Source organism: Mus pahari, chromosome 8, assembly GCF_900095145.1.
Source record: "Mus pahari chromosome 8, PAHARI_EIJ_v1.1, whole genome shotgun sequence".
In the NCBI taxonomy this organism is placed as follows: Eukaryota; Metazoa; Chordata; class Mammalia; order Rodentia; family Muridae; genus Mus; species Mus pahari.
In genome coordinates this window covers 22,363,517-22,379,945 of record NC_034597.1, presented here as the reverse complement: position 1 = coordinate 22,379,945, position 16,429 = coordinate 22,363,517, and the positions used below count along the sequence as shown (strand labels likewise).

Below are 16,429 nucleotides of genomic sequence, written 5' to 3'. Positions count from 1 at the left end.
CCAACATGTAATAAGGACACATGTTCCATTATGTTTATAGCAGCCTTACTTAAAATAGCCAGAAGCTGCAAAGAACCTCGATGTCCTTGAACAAAGGAATTGATATAGAAAATGTGGTACATTTACACAATGGAGTACTATTCAGCTATTAAAAACAATGAATTTGACGGGTGTGGTGGCGCACACCTTTTTCTGTTTTGTTTTTTTGTTTTTCGAGACAGGGTTTCTCTGTATACCCTGGCTGTCCTGGAATTCACTCTGTAGACCAGGCTGACCTCGAACTCAGAAATTACAGGTGTGTGCCACCCGCCTTTAATCCCAGCACTCGGGAGGCAGAGGTAGGCGGATTTGAGTTTGAGGCCAGCCTGGTCTACAGAGTGAGTTCCAGGACAGCCAGGGCTATACAGAGAAACCCTGTCTTGAAAAACCAAAACAAACAAACAAAACAATGAATTTATGAAATTCTTAGGCAAATGGATAGAACATGAAATTATTATCCTGAGTGAGGTAACCCAATCACAAAAGAACACACATGGTATGCACTCACTGGTAAGTGGATATTAGCCCAGAAGCTCAGAATACCCAAGATACAATTCACAGATCACATGAAGCTCAAGGAAGACCAAAGTGTGGATACTTCGGTCCTTCTTAGAAGGGGGAACAAAATACCCATGAGAGGAGATACAGAGACAAAGTGTGGAGCAGGGACTAAAGGAAAGGCCATCCAGAGACTGCCCCACCCAGAGATCCATCCCACATACAGTCACCAATCCCAGACCCTATTGTGAATGCTAACAAGTGCTTGCTGACAGGAGCCTAATATGGCTGACTCCTGAGAGGCTCTGCCAGTGCCTGACAAATACAGAGGTGGATACAGTCAGCTAACCACTGGACTGAGCACAGGGTCCCCAATGGAGTAGCTAGAGAAAGGACCCAAGGAGCTGAAGGGGTTTGCAGCCCTATAGGAGGAAAAGCAGTATGAACCAACCAGTACCCCCAGAGCTTCCAGGGACTAAACCACTAACCAAAGAGTACACATGGTGGGACTCATGGCTCCAGCTGCATATGTAACAGAGGATGGCCTAGTTGGTCATCAATGGGAGGAGAGCCTCTTGGTCTTGTGAAGGTTCTATGTCCCAGTGTAGGGGAAAAACAGGGCCAGGAAGCAGGAGTGGGTGGGTTGGTGAGCAGGAGGAGGAGGGATAGGGGGTTTTTGGAGAGGAAATGAGGAAAAGGGATAACATCTGAATTGTAAATAAAGAAAATATTTAATAAAAAAAAAAAAAAAAAAGAAAGAAAATGTGAAGTCTCAAGTAACCTGCACCTCAAGAGCTCCTACACAGTGAGAAACCAACCAGACAGCATATAAGAAGAGCTGGCCTAAGGACCCCAGCACATAGGTAGCAGAGGACTGCCTGGTTTGGTCTCAGTGGAAGAAGAGATGACCTCAAGGAACTTGAAGCACCAGGGAGTGGAAGAGGCCTAGCTGGGGGCAGGAGGGGAGGGGGAGGAGGAAGCAGCCTCTTAGAGACAAGGGAAAGAGAAATGAGATGAAGAACTTCAGGAGTGGGACCAGGAGGTAGGGCAACAGTTGGATTGTAAAAAAAAAAAAAAAAGTTTATCTGTATTTTGCTTGTATATAGGTCTGTGGCATTACATGCATACCTGGTGCCCATGAAGGCCAGAAAAGGGTGTTGAATAGCCTTAAACTGGAGTCAGAGACAGCTGTGAGCTGCCATGTGGGTGCTGGAAATTGAAGAACAGTGAGTGCTCTTAACTGCTGAGCCGTCAGTCCAGCTCTCCCCACACATACACACACACTTTTTTTTTCTTGGCTTCAGCAACAGTTTTGAAAAAGACAGCCTGGGATCCTGGTATGAAGTTACTGATGCCAAGGGCAGAGTAGAGTAGAACATTCCCCTCCCCTCCTAACTCCTCAAATAAATTTTAGCTGACTGCTTGACTTGTGGGGAGCTTCTTGAAGGATGACCCTTGCAAAGAATTTACCTGTTTTGTCAAATATGGAATTCTCTCAGAAAGATGACATGATTATACTTAAAAAAAAAAAAAAAAAAAGTCCATTTAGGCTACTATAGCAATACTACTGTGGACTGGGCAATTTTTAAACAGAAAAATTCCCAGTTCTGGGAGATAGGAAGTCCTAAATGAAGATGCCAGTATCTGATATGTTCCTGTTTACTGCACAGGAAATGCTAGGTGTCTGATGCATGATGGACAACAGAAGCACAAAGACAGGAGAGCAAACCAGCTTGTGTGATCCCTGCCTAAAACAGTGTCTATCTGCTTAATGCATTGCTCTTTGGACCTCAGCGTCCCCCACAGGACCCCACTGGCATTCAGTTCTGACCTATGAATCCTGGAGGAACACATACACTGAAGCCATAGCACATTAAAAGGCAAATTAACCATGTATTGTCATTTGTGCTTAAGTATCAAATGACATACATTTAAAATGTGGGGAGAAAAAGTGGGGACTGAGATGCTTTGAGAAATGTTCTGTTTCTCTGCAATCCTGGGGAAGGAACCCAGGGCTTCATGTAAGTATTCTACTGCTGCATGCCCAGCCCCAAATAAGGGATGTAAATTTCTAGCTTAGTTATTGTGGTGACATTAAAACTACATATTGAAACATGCCTTCTTCCAAATTACAAGGAGATTCTACAAACAAATGCTTAAGCATCATTTCTAGTAGCATTTCAAGGGCTGACAGGAATATTATGGAGAGAGGTGTATATATGTTTGTGTACCAGTTTCATCTGAACCATGATCCAGTCTATATTGTGGAGATATAGATGACTATTGTTGCTCAGAATATAGCTTCTCTACATTTTTTTTTTTTTTTTTTGAATCAAGGACGAGTTTGGAGTGGTGGTGGTGATAGCCCAGCAGTAAAAGCACTGGCTGCTGTCCTGACCCAGGTTTGATTCCCAGCACCTACAAGGTAGCTTATCTGTGACTACAGTTCCAGAAGATCCAATGCCCTCTTCTTGCCTTCATGGGCAACACACGTGGTACAGAGACATATATTCAGGGAAAATACACACACACCTTAAAAATAAATAGTAAAAAGAAAACAGAGCTGGATATAACAACACATGATTTTAAACTCAGCACTTGGAGGCTGGGCCAGCAGATCTGAGTTTCAGGCCAGCCTGGTCTACATACTGAATTCCAGGCCAGTCAGGGTTTCATTGTAAGACACTGTCTCTCTTTAAAAAAGAGCCCGAGCCAGGCATTATGGTGTACACTTGGGAGACAGATCTCTATGAGTTTGAGGCCAGCCTGGTCTATTTAGTGAGTTCTAGGACAGTCATAACTATAATCATCCAAAACCAAAAACAAACAAACTAAAAACACTGGGACATTTATGTCATAGTTATTTTTTTCTAAAATTCTTTTGATATCACTCAATACAGTTCCTGAAGCAGTATATATTATTTTGTGATGAACTATACTTCTTGAGTCTTCAAAGGCACTATAAATATAGTGCTAGAAGCAATGTTCTTTGGGTTCTAGTGAGCGGTCATGGTTTTCTACTGCTAAAGAATAAAAGGTAAAAAAAGTTATTTGAAAAGTTGTATAAAACCTAAAATTAAATAAAAATTAACCCAACAAATCATATAGCTGCCCTAACACAAGCAAACTTCAGTCTCACTTTCATCATGCTCCATTTTAATCTCCTTGCTGGGTTTACACTAGGAAGTAACTTTGGGTATTACTTTAGTCTGGATAAGAACTTAAAAGGATATTTTCTGCTACAGAAAGGTAAGAGTTTAATGACTTTACTGCCTTTAGTTCACTTCCCCTGTGGCAGAAAGTTGAAAATGTGCTGAATTACTAAACAGTTTGCCATATCTGATCCTGAAAATAATTATGAGCAACATCATCGAATAAAGACTAACATTATGTTTAAATCTGCAAATTTTTCTTTGGTTGTGATCTATGGTGGCTTCTTTAAAAACCATCAACAATCTGTGGGGACTGGATTTGGCTATGCAGGTTAATGATAAGAGTGTGCGCTTGGCATATACAATTGGTGTGTTGGTGGGGGACCTGCAAAACCCCAACCACCAATGTAAAGCCTATAGCTAGTAATCTTTTAGGAAGCCATCTCAAGGGATGTAGCGTGGCTAGTGAGTGATCTAGTGGCTCTCAGGGCTTGGAGAAACATAACAGCTAACAACATTGTTAGTATATGATGATGCATGCAATTAGATCTTAGAAACAAAATACCACTGGAAATACTTGATAGATGACCAAAGAGAAACCACGATAATGGAGACAATAAAATGATCAAGTTTTAAGAATCTTAACAGAGGGCTGGAGAGAGGGCTCAGCCTTTAAGAACAATGACTGCTATTCTAGAGGTCCTGAGTTCAATTCTCAGCAACCACATGGTGGCTCACAACCATCTGTAATGGGATCTGATCCCATCTTCCGGTGTGTCTGAAAACAGCTACAGTGTATTCATATAATAAAATAAGTAAATAATCCTTAAAAAAAGTCTAACAGAAACTGAATCAGGCTATTCTCCCTACTTCCTACCTTACTCGTATTACACTGTTCACATAGCAGCCATGATTCACTTCACAGCTCTGTTCAACCCCAATCACTGTTTACAAGATCTACTATGTTTGAGTCTCCATAAAGTTCAAAGGCCCCATTCTTTACACCACATCCCTTCCCTTGCTCTAGCTATCCAACCCTTTGAGATTCCAAACAAGAACAGATAATCTAAGACAACTCTTTTGCTGTTCCTAGAAGAGAGCCTCAAATAATTTTCTTTTGTTTATTTTAAAACTTCTTCAAGGATCCATTTTGGCTGATCATGTGACCTCATCTCAACATTTATTGTCAGTCTTCTTTTATTTTCATTTAAAACTCTAATTACTACCTGGTGTTCTCTGCTATTTATTTACTGACTCCCAACCTTCCCCCCCAATGTCTTTATGAAAGCAAAGACTTGATATTTTTATGCTGCTATAGACCCACCAACTAGAAGCATGCCCTGCATAGCAGCAGTACTTAATCCAAGTTTTATAGAACAACTATGATGAAAAAGGACAAATACCTACCCAGAATACAACTCATGGGGCAGGTCTCTTCCAGATTACTCAGAAACACTTCTTTTTTGTAGAACATTTTTGTGGGCTCATGTTCTGTTTCTTCTGGATGAATGAAGATAGGGCCATAAAAATATGCAGCTCCATCTCGAACCCATACTTTTTCAATTCTTGGGGGTGGGGAGATGAGAAATTAAGTTATAATTTCAATTTTCAATGATTATATAATAAAAACTCCACTAACTAAAATGTTTACTTGTTTAAATGAGTGCTCTACTGGACATACACCTGCACATTAGAAAAGGGAATCAGATCCTCTATAAATGTTTGTGAGCCACCATGTTGGTGCTAGGAATTGAACTCAGAACCTCTAGAAGAGCAACCAGTGCTCTTAACCACTGAGCTATCTCTCACAGACCCCTAAAATGTAGCAGCATATAGCATTTAGAGGAATTTCATGGATTCTCCTTTACCTTTCAGAGAAGATACTCTGAAAAAGAGAAAAGGACATTTGGCCACTCAGGGGGGAAAAAAAAACTTGAACATAGTATCAAGGTATGTAATTAGATCATTTTATTTAATTCCAGGTTTTCTTCCTGAGATGTTCAAGATGAAAACAACTAAACATTTGTCATTGGATTTGGCAAACATTCCTTCAAAATAGAGGGTCACAGATCTTTGTGCAAGATCCAGCACTAAAGCACTTTCCCGTTGGGATGTTGTACTGTCCTATTTATCAACTTAAAATCAGTATTATTGTCCCACATTTTCAGGGTTCCAGACATAGAGCAACATCTTCATTTCAATGAATAGTAACTCCAACCTTCCAGTGTCCTAACTACTCACAGGAGTGAGTCATCCTTGAAGGCTCTACCCTGGAACTCCACACTGTATTTACTAAGACTGCTGTTAGCCTGACCTCCTGAATACTACTGTTTGTAATTAGCCACACTAAAGAGGCCATCATTCTTGCTTGGCTTATCACAATAGCCTTCTAGCAGATCTCCTTGCTTTTACTCTTGGCCCCTTTACAGTCTCATCTCAATAAAGAGAAAGCAGAGCAACCCTATTAAATCAGAAGTCAAATGTTACTTCTCTGCTTGAAACAATAACAAAGACACTTTTTGTAACTCTATAATAGTTCCAAGTACCCACATGGTTTCTGAAGCCTTACATGATCTGCCCATTAACCCATCTACCACCTTTTATAGGGCTCACCCTGCTGGTAGGTGAATTGCAGGTTTAAGAGTGATGGACTTATCTCTCAGGCCTTTATTCTGGCTATTAATTCTGCTTGGACTGCTTTCCCTGGTATTCACAATTCTTACATTTCTTCATGTTAGCCCAACTGCCAGATTCTTTGTGAAATCTATTCAAACCATTCTCTCTGTTCTGAGCACCTCACAAGCTCCAATTTCAACAGTATGCATCATGTTTGGTACATACATTTGAATATATATGTACCCCATTTGAATAAAGCTCTACTGAAGTAAAATTATCTTTCAATCTTTGAGTGTTTGTTTTGGGACAGGCTCTGATCTGGATCCCTTACTCTTCCTTCCTTAGTTTTCTTTTTTTTTTCTCTCTTTTTCTTTTTCGTTTTTTTGTTTTTTGTTCCTCAGTTTTCTAATTGCTGGGATTATGCACACGTGTGTGCTCATCTACTTGCCACAGAAGTAGGAACAGGGAAAATGTGGTGTGAGGAAGCTTGAGAAATTGCCAGGGGAAGGACTTCTGTCTTCATTCTATGCATGTGGAATACTAAGTCTCAAATCTTAGACCCAACCTCATCTTCTGTAACTCACCTGCCCACACGAGGGCGCACCAAGCCGTGGGATTTGATGAAGACACAATCGCCAACCTTCAGCCACATGTCATTGTACCGAAGCTGCTCAAAGTAGTGGCAACCTGGCTCACCATTGGACATCTCCACAGGAACATCTTCTTTTTCCTGTGGAGAGGAACTGGTAAATAAAGGCAGAAAACCCTGTCTCAAACAAACAAACAAAGGCAGAAAACTAGCAAGAGGCATAAGAAACAACAACTCTAGGTAAGCTTTCATCAAAGGTGAGAAACCAAACATTAAGTTGTTAAAATCAAACTCATAATCAGGTATTGTATTCATTTCAAATTTATAATTTTCATAAAATGTTACTCTAAGAAATTTTTACATCCGCCCCGACTCCTATGGAATGGATCTTTTCAGAATAAAGTACTGGAAAGGATTATTAGCATTTACTTCAAAGTAGACAAATTCACACAACATACAGTATAAGGAACAAACTCTTTATAATATCTTCTTTATTGTATTTAATGTTACAGAATTTATTCCTTCCCTTTGTGGTAATAGAGACAGAACCTAGGACTCTGTGTATACTAGGCAAGTATTGGACTTTATATCCTGGACTCTCCTTTCGGCTTTTCTCCTCAGATAGCACCTCCTATACTCCCTTTATGTATTTTTAAACCTGGGGCTTAACTAAACTGGCCTTGAACTCATTCTATAGTTCAAGCAGGTCCTGAGCGTTTCTTTTTCTTGCTTCAGTATTCTAAAACCCTGAGATCACAAGCATGTGCCACCAGGATCAGCTGTTTTCTAATATAAAAATTAAGCTCATTCAGTCTCTTCTAATGACATAGCTCATTTAGCTCCTGCTCTGGAAAATAATACTTCTTTCTGATCCCCGGGATTCAGAAATATAACAAGTTGGCTTTTAACTTGCCTTTGTGATACTGAGCTTCTCTGTAGTTTCTGTCCTAATCTGATTAACTCTCTAGTAGACCCCCGGGGAAAGCTACCATTAGCACAACAGAAATGAGTGTAAGGAATAGTTTCTCACACCACAGAAGCACATAGCAAACTCATCCCCAGACTAAATAGAAAAAGAGGAATGTGCTGGGCGTGGTGGCGCACGCCTTTAATCCCAGCACTCGGGAGGCAGGGGCAGGCAGATTTCTGAGTTCAGCCTGGTCTACAGAGTGAGTTCCAGGACAGCCAAGGCTACACAGAGAAACCCTGTCTCGAAAAACAAAACGGAAGAAAAAAAAAAAAAAAAAAAAGGAAAAAGAAAAAGAGGAATGCTAGAGCAGATAAACTCCAGGAGACATGACAGAGTGACAGGGTTGAGGCCCCTTTGGAATGTCTGCCTGAAGCTTACTATTCATAAACCTGTCCTACATTACTGGGAGGGCAGATGAGCACAGACTGGGAGTATAGGAGGTGCTATCTGAGGAGAAAAGCCGAAAGGAGAGTCCAGGATATAAGTCTTCCTCTGTTTCTAGATCTGTTCTACTAATCCTCTGTTCCCAAAAGGTACAATATGCTGGCTTCTTACCTACTACCCTTAGAGAGAAAGGAAGGCTAAATACTAGCTTGGCACTTTTCCCTGGTTTCTACAATATTGTTTTCATTTCTTAATGTTAACAACTGATAGGTTTTGCATTTTTATTATTTTTATTAATTTCATCATGGCAAGAAACAATATAGTTCTGTGATATAAACATGATGCATTCTGGCTTTGACTAAATTACTATATCTGTCACCTACCAGCTGCAGGTGATATAGGGCAAATGACCTGATTTCTTGTGGGCCCCTCAGATGGGCTTTCCTTGTTGGAAAGCAAAAGTGATATAGAAATGTTAGTAAAAAAAAAAAGAAAAAAAAAACCCTAGTAATTGAATGAAATATAAAGTTTATTTTGAATAATCCTTGCCCTTTTAAGTGGAACATTTCCTTCCTTGATCATGTTTTAAAATGGTGCAATCTTGCTTATAAAAATAACATTTCTTCAGCCAGGCAATGGTAGTCACCTTTTTGATCACTCAGGAGCACTCTCAGGAGGTGGAGGCAGGCAGATCTCTGTGATCAAGGCCAGTCTAGTCTATACAGAAAGTTCCAGGCCAGCCAAGGCTACACAAAGAAACTCTGTCTTGAAAAACCAAACCAGACCAGACCAGACCATTTCCTTAATTTTTATATTGATATTCATCCTTGAGATTGGGGTAGTCTTCTGTTGAATTTTGTAGGGTGTGGAATACAGTTTGCTCTGACTTTATACAATGAATGAAGAAGGATTTTTGTCTCTACACTATCAAGTAACTTAAACAGCTATTTTTTTGAGACAAGGTTTCTCTGTGTAGCCCTAGAACTTGCTCTGCAGACCAGGCTGGCCTTAAACTCAGATCCATCTGCCTCTGATACCTGGGATTAAAGACATGTGTCACCATGCCCAGGGTACAGCTTTTAATTATAGCAATCATACAAAGAGTTAAAAAGAATTCACCTACTCTCTGGACCATCTCACTGGTCTCCTTGATTTACTTTATGAGTATTTTGCCTGCATGCATGTCTGTGCACCAGGTGTGTGCCTGATGCCTGCACAAGTCAGATCGCCTGGGACTAGAATTACAGTTAAGCTCCATGTGAGTGCTAGGATCAAATCTGTGACCTTTGGAAGAGCAGCCAGTGCTGCTAAGCCATTTCTTTATCCTCCATCCTCAATTTACTTCTAAATACTATTTTAAATTAAATTAAATTTTTTCTTTCTTTTCCCTTAGGTTCTTCCACTTTGTTTGACTAAGGTTTTATACCCTCAACTTGTTTTTTTTGTTTGTTTTTGTTTTTTGTTTTTTGAGTTTGAATACATTAATTTACTTTCTGGAATAGATATTTTAAGGTTAAAATTCTTTTCTAGGTGGCTACCACCCACATACCTTTTCCAAGTTAAAATTGTCTTCAGCTCGATTGTCATCTGAGTTGTCTGTATTCTTCTCATCATCCCCTTTATCTGCATTTGCAAATACAGAGGCCACTCGAACCACAGGCAAGGGCACATCCCGAGGGACAAATCTAACTGAACTGATGGGCATGGTCCATAGTTTAATTTTCTTAAAAGATTTGGTTTTGGCAGAATATCTCGATTCACAGACAAAAACATCCTCATCTCGAAAGTTTTCTGGACATAATTTAAAGTATTCCTGGGATAGGGATAATAATACAAATAAGTACATTTTTTGAAAATTTACTCACAAATAAAAAACAAATGTTAATCAACCTAACATTGAACTATAAAAACTTTCTGACAATAAAAAGTAAATGGACAGATAATAGGGCTATATCCTTGACTATATTCCCTTTAATTATACATTTTATTTTTTTTTGTCAACTGCCCTTTGAAAATATATTACTTTCTATAGTTAAAATGTCTTAGTGCTTTGTACGGTACATATATGACAGATAATACATTTTATTATCTAAAAGCAAAACTGGTATTTGATAATGAATGATTAGCTTTCAAAAAATATCATCCTTGGAAATTAGCTCAGCAACATAAAAATGTTAATATAATTGTATATAGATAAACTACACACAGCAAATGGTCTCTCATATATATTCATGTAATTTCTTATATAGAGACACAGAATAAAGGTGTTTGAAACATTTTCTAATTTTATAAATACAGATTTTTATATTTTTAAATTGTATCTCCAGGGAACGATATCATTGGAATGAATGAATTTCTTACCTTGACAAACATTACTACACATTTGCCTAGAATTTTACTAACAGGTACTTTATTGTAATAATCACTCTTAAAAACTTCTTTTTCTAGAAATTTTCGTGTAGCCAAATGGAATGTTTCATTTGGCCGATAAAACCAGCAGCCGTACAACCATTTTTCACCTCAAAAACAGAGAAAGAAAAAAATTATTAACAGAAATCACGTATTCTTTGCAAACTAGAAAGTATTTTAGAAAGCCATTATGCCAAGGTTTAAACACACTGGTTTTAGATGAAATTTTCTTAATAGAATTATTTTAGAGGAAATAATATTCTAAAACAAAGAAGCACAAAGAGGCCTAGAAAACGTCCTTTCACCCTTCAGAGACATGCAACAGAGAGGAGAAGCTCAGAAGGGCTGCTTGGGCCAATACACACTTTCACTGAGCATGCAGGGATAGAGAAGAACATTTTTAGCAAGAAGGTGCAGAATCCAAAAGCATTCCACCTGACTGGCAGCTTAAACAATCAGACTGCCTACAACACACTCATACTGATGTAGGCTTCATTCTTACTGTCTCAGAGGCAACTTTTTTTTTTTTAACATTTTATTTAGTTTTCTGTTGAGAAGGGTTTCACTGTAGCCTAGACTGCCTCAAGCTTATTCCCCTGCCTCAATGTCTTGACTTTTAGGATGGCAGGTATGTGCCACCAAACCACCTTACAAGCATTTTTAAAGGAAGGCTTTTTGACAATAAATTCTAAGCTCAGTTACATATTGGAAAAAAATTGCTAGATTAAAAAAATGAGTCTTTTGCTCTTGTTAATCTTTGCCATCCTACACAGAGTTTGGCTATAAGTATTACTGAATAATTGACTCTTTCCTTCCATTAAGAAGTTACATTTCTGACTCAATTGTGACAATGCCCAACAATGCTACATACCATGTTTGCATATGGCTGGGTGGTTAATTATATTTACTGATACACTGAACAGTAAATTTATTGACGGAGCTATTGTTAAAAGGCTTAAATATGAGTTAAAAAAAATTTCTTCCTGATTATCAAGGAAAAAGAAATTTGTTGCTCTACCCCCCCCCCATAATTTTTAGGATTAAAAACAAATGTACATGTGGGGCTGGAGAGATGGCTCAACAGTTAAAAGCACTGGCTGCTCTTTCAGAGGTCTTGAGTTCAATTCCCAAAACCCACATGGTGGCTCACAACCATTTATAATGGGATCCTATGCAATAGTGTACTATTATAAAACAAATAATTCTTTAAAAACAAACAAAAACCCAAACGTATCAGGGTTGTGCCTGCATGTATGAATGTGTATCATGTGTGTGCCATGTGAAGGCTTCAGATCACATGGAATTAGAGTTAAGGATGGTTGTGAGCCATGATGTAGAGATTGAGAACTGAAGCCAGGACCCTGGCAAGAGCAGCAAGTGCTCTTAGCCACTGAGCCATCTCTCTAGCACCTGTCCTTTAATTGAAATCAAACTTACCAGCTGAATCCTCCCACAGTCTCTCAATACACACTATATGTGGCTGTAGATTGGCCTCTGCAGGTTCAACATAGACATAATCTCCGACATGATACATGCTGTTCTTAAAGCTGCAGTCCTGGCTGTATGTACGATGCAAGCCTGAGAGGCCTGTAGTACCTGAGGAATCTTCACTTTTTTCAGCTTCTTGGGTTAAAAATAAGTAAATAAAAGACACTCAGTAAAAGATTGTGGTTGTCAGAAAAGCATTCAAACAACACATCACACTAATACATTTAATCCAGTCTCTTCCCTCCCTCCCCTCTCCCTTTTCTGAGACAGGGACTCTCCATAGCCAAACTAGCCTGGAATTCGGGCTCCTCTTGCATTAGCTGCTGGGCTGTGGGGAAACTACCACAATGGCATTCAGAGAGGTATAGGGAAATAGTGCCATCAGCACATTCTCAATAGTCTACCTCAAACTGTATTTGGAACTTTTAGATGGGGGAAGATCTCACTAAGCTGTCCTGTTCTTGAATTCACAGGCTCAAGTGTTCTAGTACTGCTTCACCTTCCCATGTAGCTGGGATTATATGTGTTCACCATTATAGCTAGCCTCAATATGGCCTTTCTGAATGAAAACAAACTGACATTAATTGAAGCAACCATTCTACGGAACAAAACTAAGCACCGTAATAATGTACACTTACTAATTTTCAAGAATTCAGAATAAATCACATAACCCTATAGAAAATGTGATATACCTCTTTTTCATACAGATGTTTCTAAATTATTTCTTCTAAATTATTAACTGACTATATTAAATTTAGTGATTTTAGAAATAAATATGTATGGCCTATAATGGTAAGCTACGTGTTTATAAAATACCATAAACATTTTCTCTTGAGATGAAATACTTATAAACAATATTCTCATTTTGTTATGTAAGTTCTTCCTGCCCTTCCCTCCTTTGTGAACCATGGAGTGAACCCAGTGTCTTATGCACACTAGTTATGCATTCTAGGCAAGTACTTTACCAATGTGCTACAGATCCCAGCCACTATTTTTGTCAAAAACCATCTTTTAATGGTTCTAATACAAGCTATCTGCAAATACTACAGACTATATTACTTTTCTGAAAGTAAAACACACTTGATATTACTATATACAGATGATATTCAAATAAAACACTCTCTGAAGATAGCAAGTCTTGGGTGGGTGGGTGGGTCCCTGCCAGCTTAACTGAACTCCCTAGACTTTTTCCCCAAGACCCATTCTGCCACAGCTCCCTCTCAACTAACCACCTGCCCCTTAGTTACACCTCTGCCCCTCATTCTCACAGTCTCCAGCTGCTCAGGTACAGTCCACACCACTCAGAAGAGCAGAGACCCCCCTGCTGCACCAAAGGCCAGGCAAGTAGCCAGAAGTCAATCCTCCAACCAGAGCCTCCCTAGTGATTCAGAGGTCAAGCAGGTCACCAGAAATTGAGGCCACAAAGCTCAGAGGACCGAAGAAAAAACAGAAACCAAGGAAGAAAACACTTATTCAACAAATACAGCTGAAGCAAAAGAAAATGACCCTAAACCCAACTTTAGGGGGCTGGAGAGATGGCTCAGTGGTTAAGAGCACTGACTGCTCTTCTGAAGGTCCCGAGTTCAAATCCCAGCAACCACATGGTGGCTCACAACCATCTGTAATGAGATCTGAAGCCCTCTTCTGGTGTGTCTGAAGACAGCGACAGTGTACTCATATACATAAAACAAGTAAATGTTTTTTTTTTTAAAAAAAGGCCCAGGCGGTAGTGGCGCCATGCCTTTAATCCCAGCACCAACTGCTCTTCCAAAGGTCCCCAGTTCAAATCCCAGCAACCATATGGTGGCTCACAACCATCCGTAACAAGATCTGATGTCCTCTTGTGGAGTGTCTGAAGTCAGCTACAGTGTACTTACATATAATAAATAAATAAATCTTTAAAAAAATAAAATAAAATCTTTCAACATCAATGGACTCAATTCCCCAATAAAGACACAGACTAACAGAATGGATGTGAAAACAGGATCCATCCTACTGCTGTAGAATCCAAAAGAAATTCAAGACCACTTAGCTCCCCCTGCCACTGTCCCCCCCCCCCCCGCTCTGAGGGGACCTTCCAAACTATACAGTTTTTGTGGTCAAAATGACCAGACTAAGCCTGCAGATGCCAAAACAAGATTAGCAGTTCCCAGAAAAATTCCCCACCCCACCCCGAATTCTGAGAAAAAGCACAAACTGCCCTGACCTTGTCGCTAGAATTCCCTGTGACATTAATAGCTGTGACGTTAATAGCTGACCCATAAGTTCAAAATGTACTGCTGCTTTGCTGACCATCCATAAAAACTCACCATAAGGGCAGGCAGAGTAAGGGACTAGGCCAAAGGTAGTCACCCTACGTAAACCAACCAATGCCTGAAAAGGTTACTTGCTACACCAATGGGAATAAGTCAGCTAGCCCTGTTGCCTAAATCTGTCCCTTACAAGGTATAAAAAGTGTGTTCTTTCTTTGTTCGGGGTCTCTCCTCTTGCCTGTGTACTGAGGGGTTCCCCAATGTGTTGGATCAATAAAAATCCTCTCACGGTTTGCAGCGATGGCAGTCTCTGTGGTCTTTGCTGGGAGGCTGCTATCAAATCTAGGACGCCCTGTATTGATTTTGTTTGTCTTGTTTTCTGTGGTATTATTGTGACTGCCAGGCTGTGGCCCCGGATGTTGTGGCTGCTGAAGGGGGAGATGGAGGAGGCTGAAGGGGTGGCTGCAGCCCTGGGCCCAGCTTCAGGGGTTGGCTTTCAGGGGCCACCAAGCTAAGTCTGGCTCCCAGCAGGTTGAGGCAGTGCAGCAGGCCCTGGGGGAGGTGCCGGGCCCTTAGGAGCCTCTGTCGAGCTGGGTGCAGGCAGTCCTGGTGTGGGAGCGCCCTGTGGTGCCTGGGACTGAATGAGGTGTTCTGGTGAGAGACCCAGACCCTCACTGACCCTACTAGGCGGGAATTCGTCAGGATGTTCTGGGGGCGTGCGCGGGGGGGGGGGGGTGTCATCTATTTCTAACCTGCCCTGCACTGCGCTGGCTGCTTCTAACACGAGCCTAATGACGCTTCACTTTCCCCTGCATCCCACCTGCCTGCCTCCAGGCTTTGGCACCCTGGGTGTTCGCTGGGCCTTCCTGGACTTCCCTGTTTTCCCCCATGCACCCACGACTTGCCAGAGAGCCTCTTGTTAACAGGAGAAAGTGATTTCACTTTGAGACGTCAGTGGCGAGCACCGCTGGCATGGGGCCCTAAGCTGCGATCCCTCGCCTCCTCGGGCGGCCCCACCCGCAGACCAGGAGCCAAGGGAGCTCCAGCACATATGTCCAGGGCAGCCAGCTGTGAGCGCTGCTGAGGCTGCCACAGGAGGCCCCGCCACACCCAACTGAGAGGAAAGGCAGAGAATTCTCTTAGAAGCTAGGAAGAACGTCCCGGGCGAAGATGGGAGGCCCTCTCAGCTGCATGGACGCTGGGTTCATGGAAGGTAGGGAGCACCTAAAAGTCTATTGCCAGGCTCTGACTGGGGGGGGGGGTGGGGGTGTGTGTGTGTGTGTGTGGGTGGGGGGGGTGTGTGTGTCTCATCTCGTGGGGCTGGGAAGTGCTCCACCAATCTAACCAAGGTAAAAGAGACCCTGAAGTTACAGAAGTTAGAAGGAACGACAGAGTAAGTCGATAAGAAAGCACAGGTGGATAAGAAAGTACGTGAGTGCACAGATAGAGGTCTGGAAAGAAGAGAGAAAGATTAAACCCGTAGAGAATCTAGGCAAGGAGCTCTCGAGGGTAAGGAAGAGCAAAGCTTCAGCAGTCTCAGGAGAGATGGATGACAGTGGCAATTGGAGAGACTGACAGTGAGGAGAGGTGGAAATAGAGATGAAGGTGATTTTGTATAAGAAACACACCTCAACATCCAAGATAGACATTACCTCAGAGTAAAGGGTTAGAAAAGATTTTCCAAGCAAATAGAGCAAAGAAGCAAGCAGGTGTAGCCATTCTAATATCTAACAAAATAGGTTTCCAATCAAAATCAGAAGAGATGGTAAAACACACTTCATATTCGTCAAAGAAAAAATTCACCAAGATGATGTTTCAATTCTGAACATCTATACCCTAAACGCAAGGGCACCCACATGTGTAAAAGAAATATTATTATTAAAGTTTAAATCACAGCCAGGCGTGGTGGCGCACGCCTTTAATCCCAGCAGAGGCAGGCGGACTTCTGAGTTTGAGGCCAGCCTGGTCTACAAAGTGAGTTCCAGGACAGCCAGGGCTATACAGAGAAACCCTGTCTCGAAAAACCAAAAAA

At 41.0% G+C, this 16,429-nt stretch overlaps 1 protein-coding gene across 36 annotated transcripts in view; it reads right to left on the bottom strand.

Annotated features, from left to right (window-relative positions):
• The window catches only part of Pbrm1 (polybromo 1), a 112,232-nt gene that overhangs the window by 28,785 nt on the left and 67,018 nt on the right, over nucleotides 1-16,429 (bottom strand). For all 36 annotated transcript variants that reach the window (XM_029541399.1, XM_029541421.1, XM_029541426.1 and 33 more), the window contains 5 exons: nucleotides 12,095-12,280; nucleotides 10,610-10,767; nucleotides 9,798-10,061; nucleotides 6,890-7,035; nucleotides 5,097-5,254 (listed from right to left, as the gene is read on the bottom strand). In XM_029541399.1, coding sequence (XP_029397259.1) covers nucleotides 5,097-5,254; nucleotides 6,890-7,035; nucleotides 9,798-10,061; nucleotides 10,610-10,767; nucleotides 12,095-12,280 — 912 coding nt within the window. The remainder of the gene's footprint in view (nucleotides 1-5,096; nucleotides 5,255-6,889; nucleotides 7,036-9,797; nucleotides 10,062-10,609; nucleotides 10,768-12,094; nucleotides 12,281-16,429) is intronic.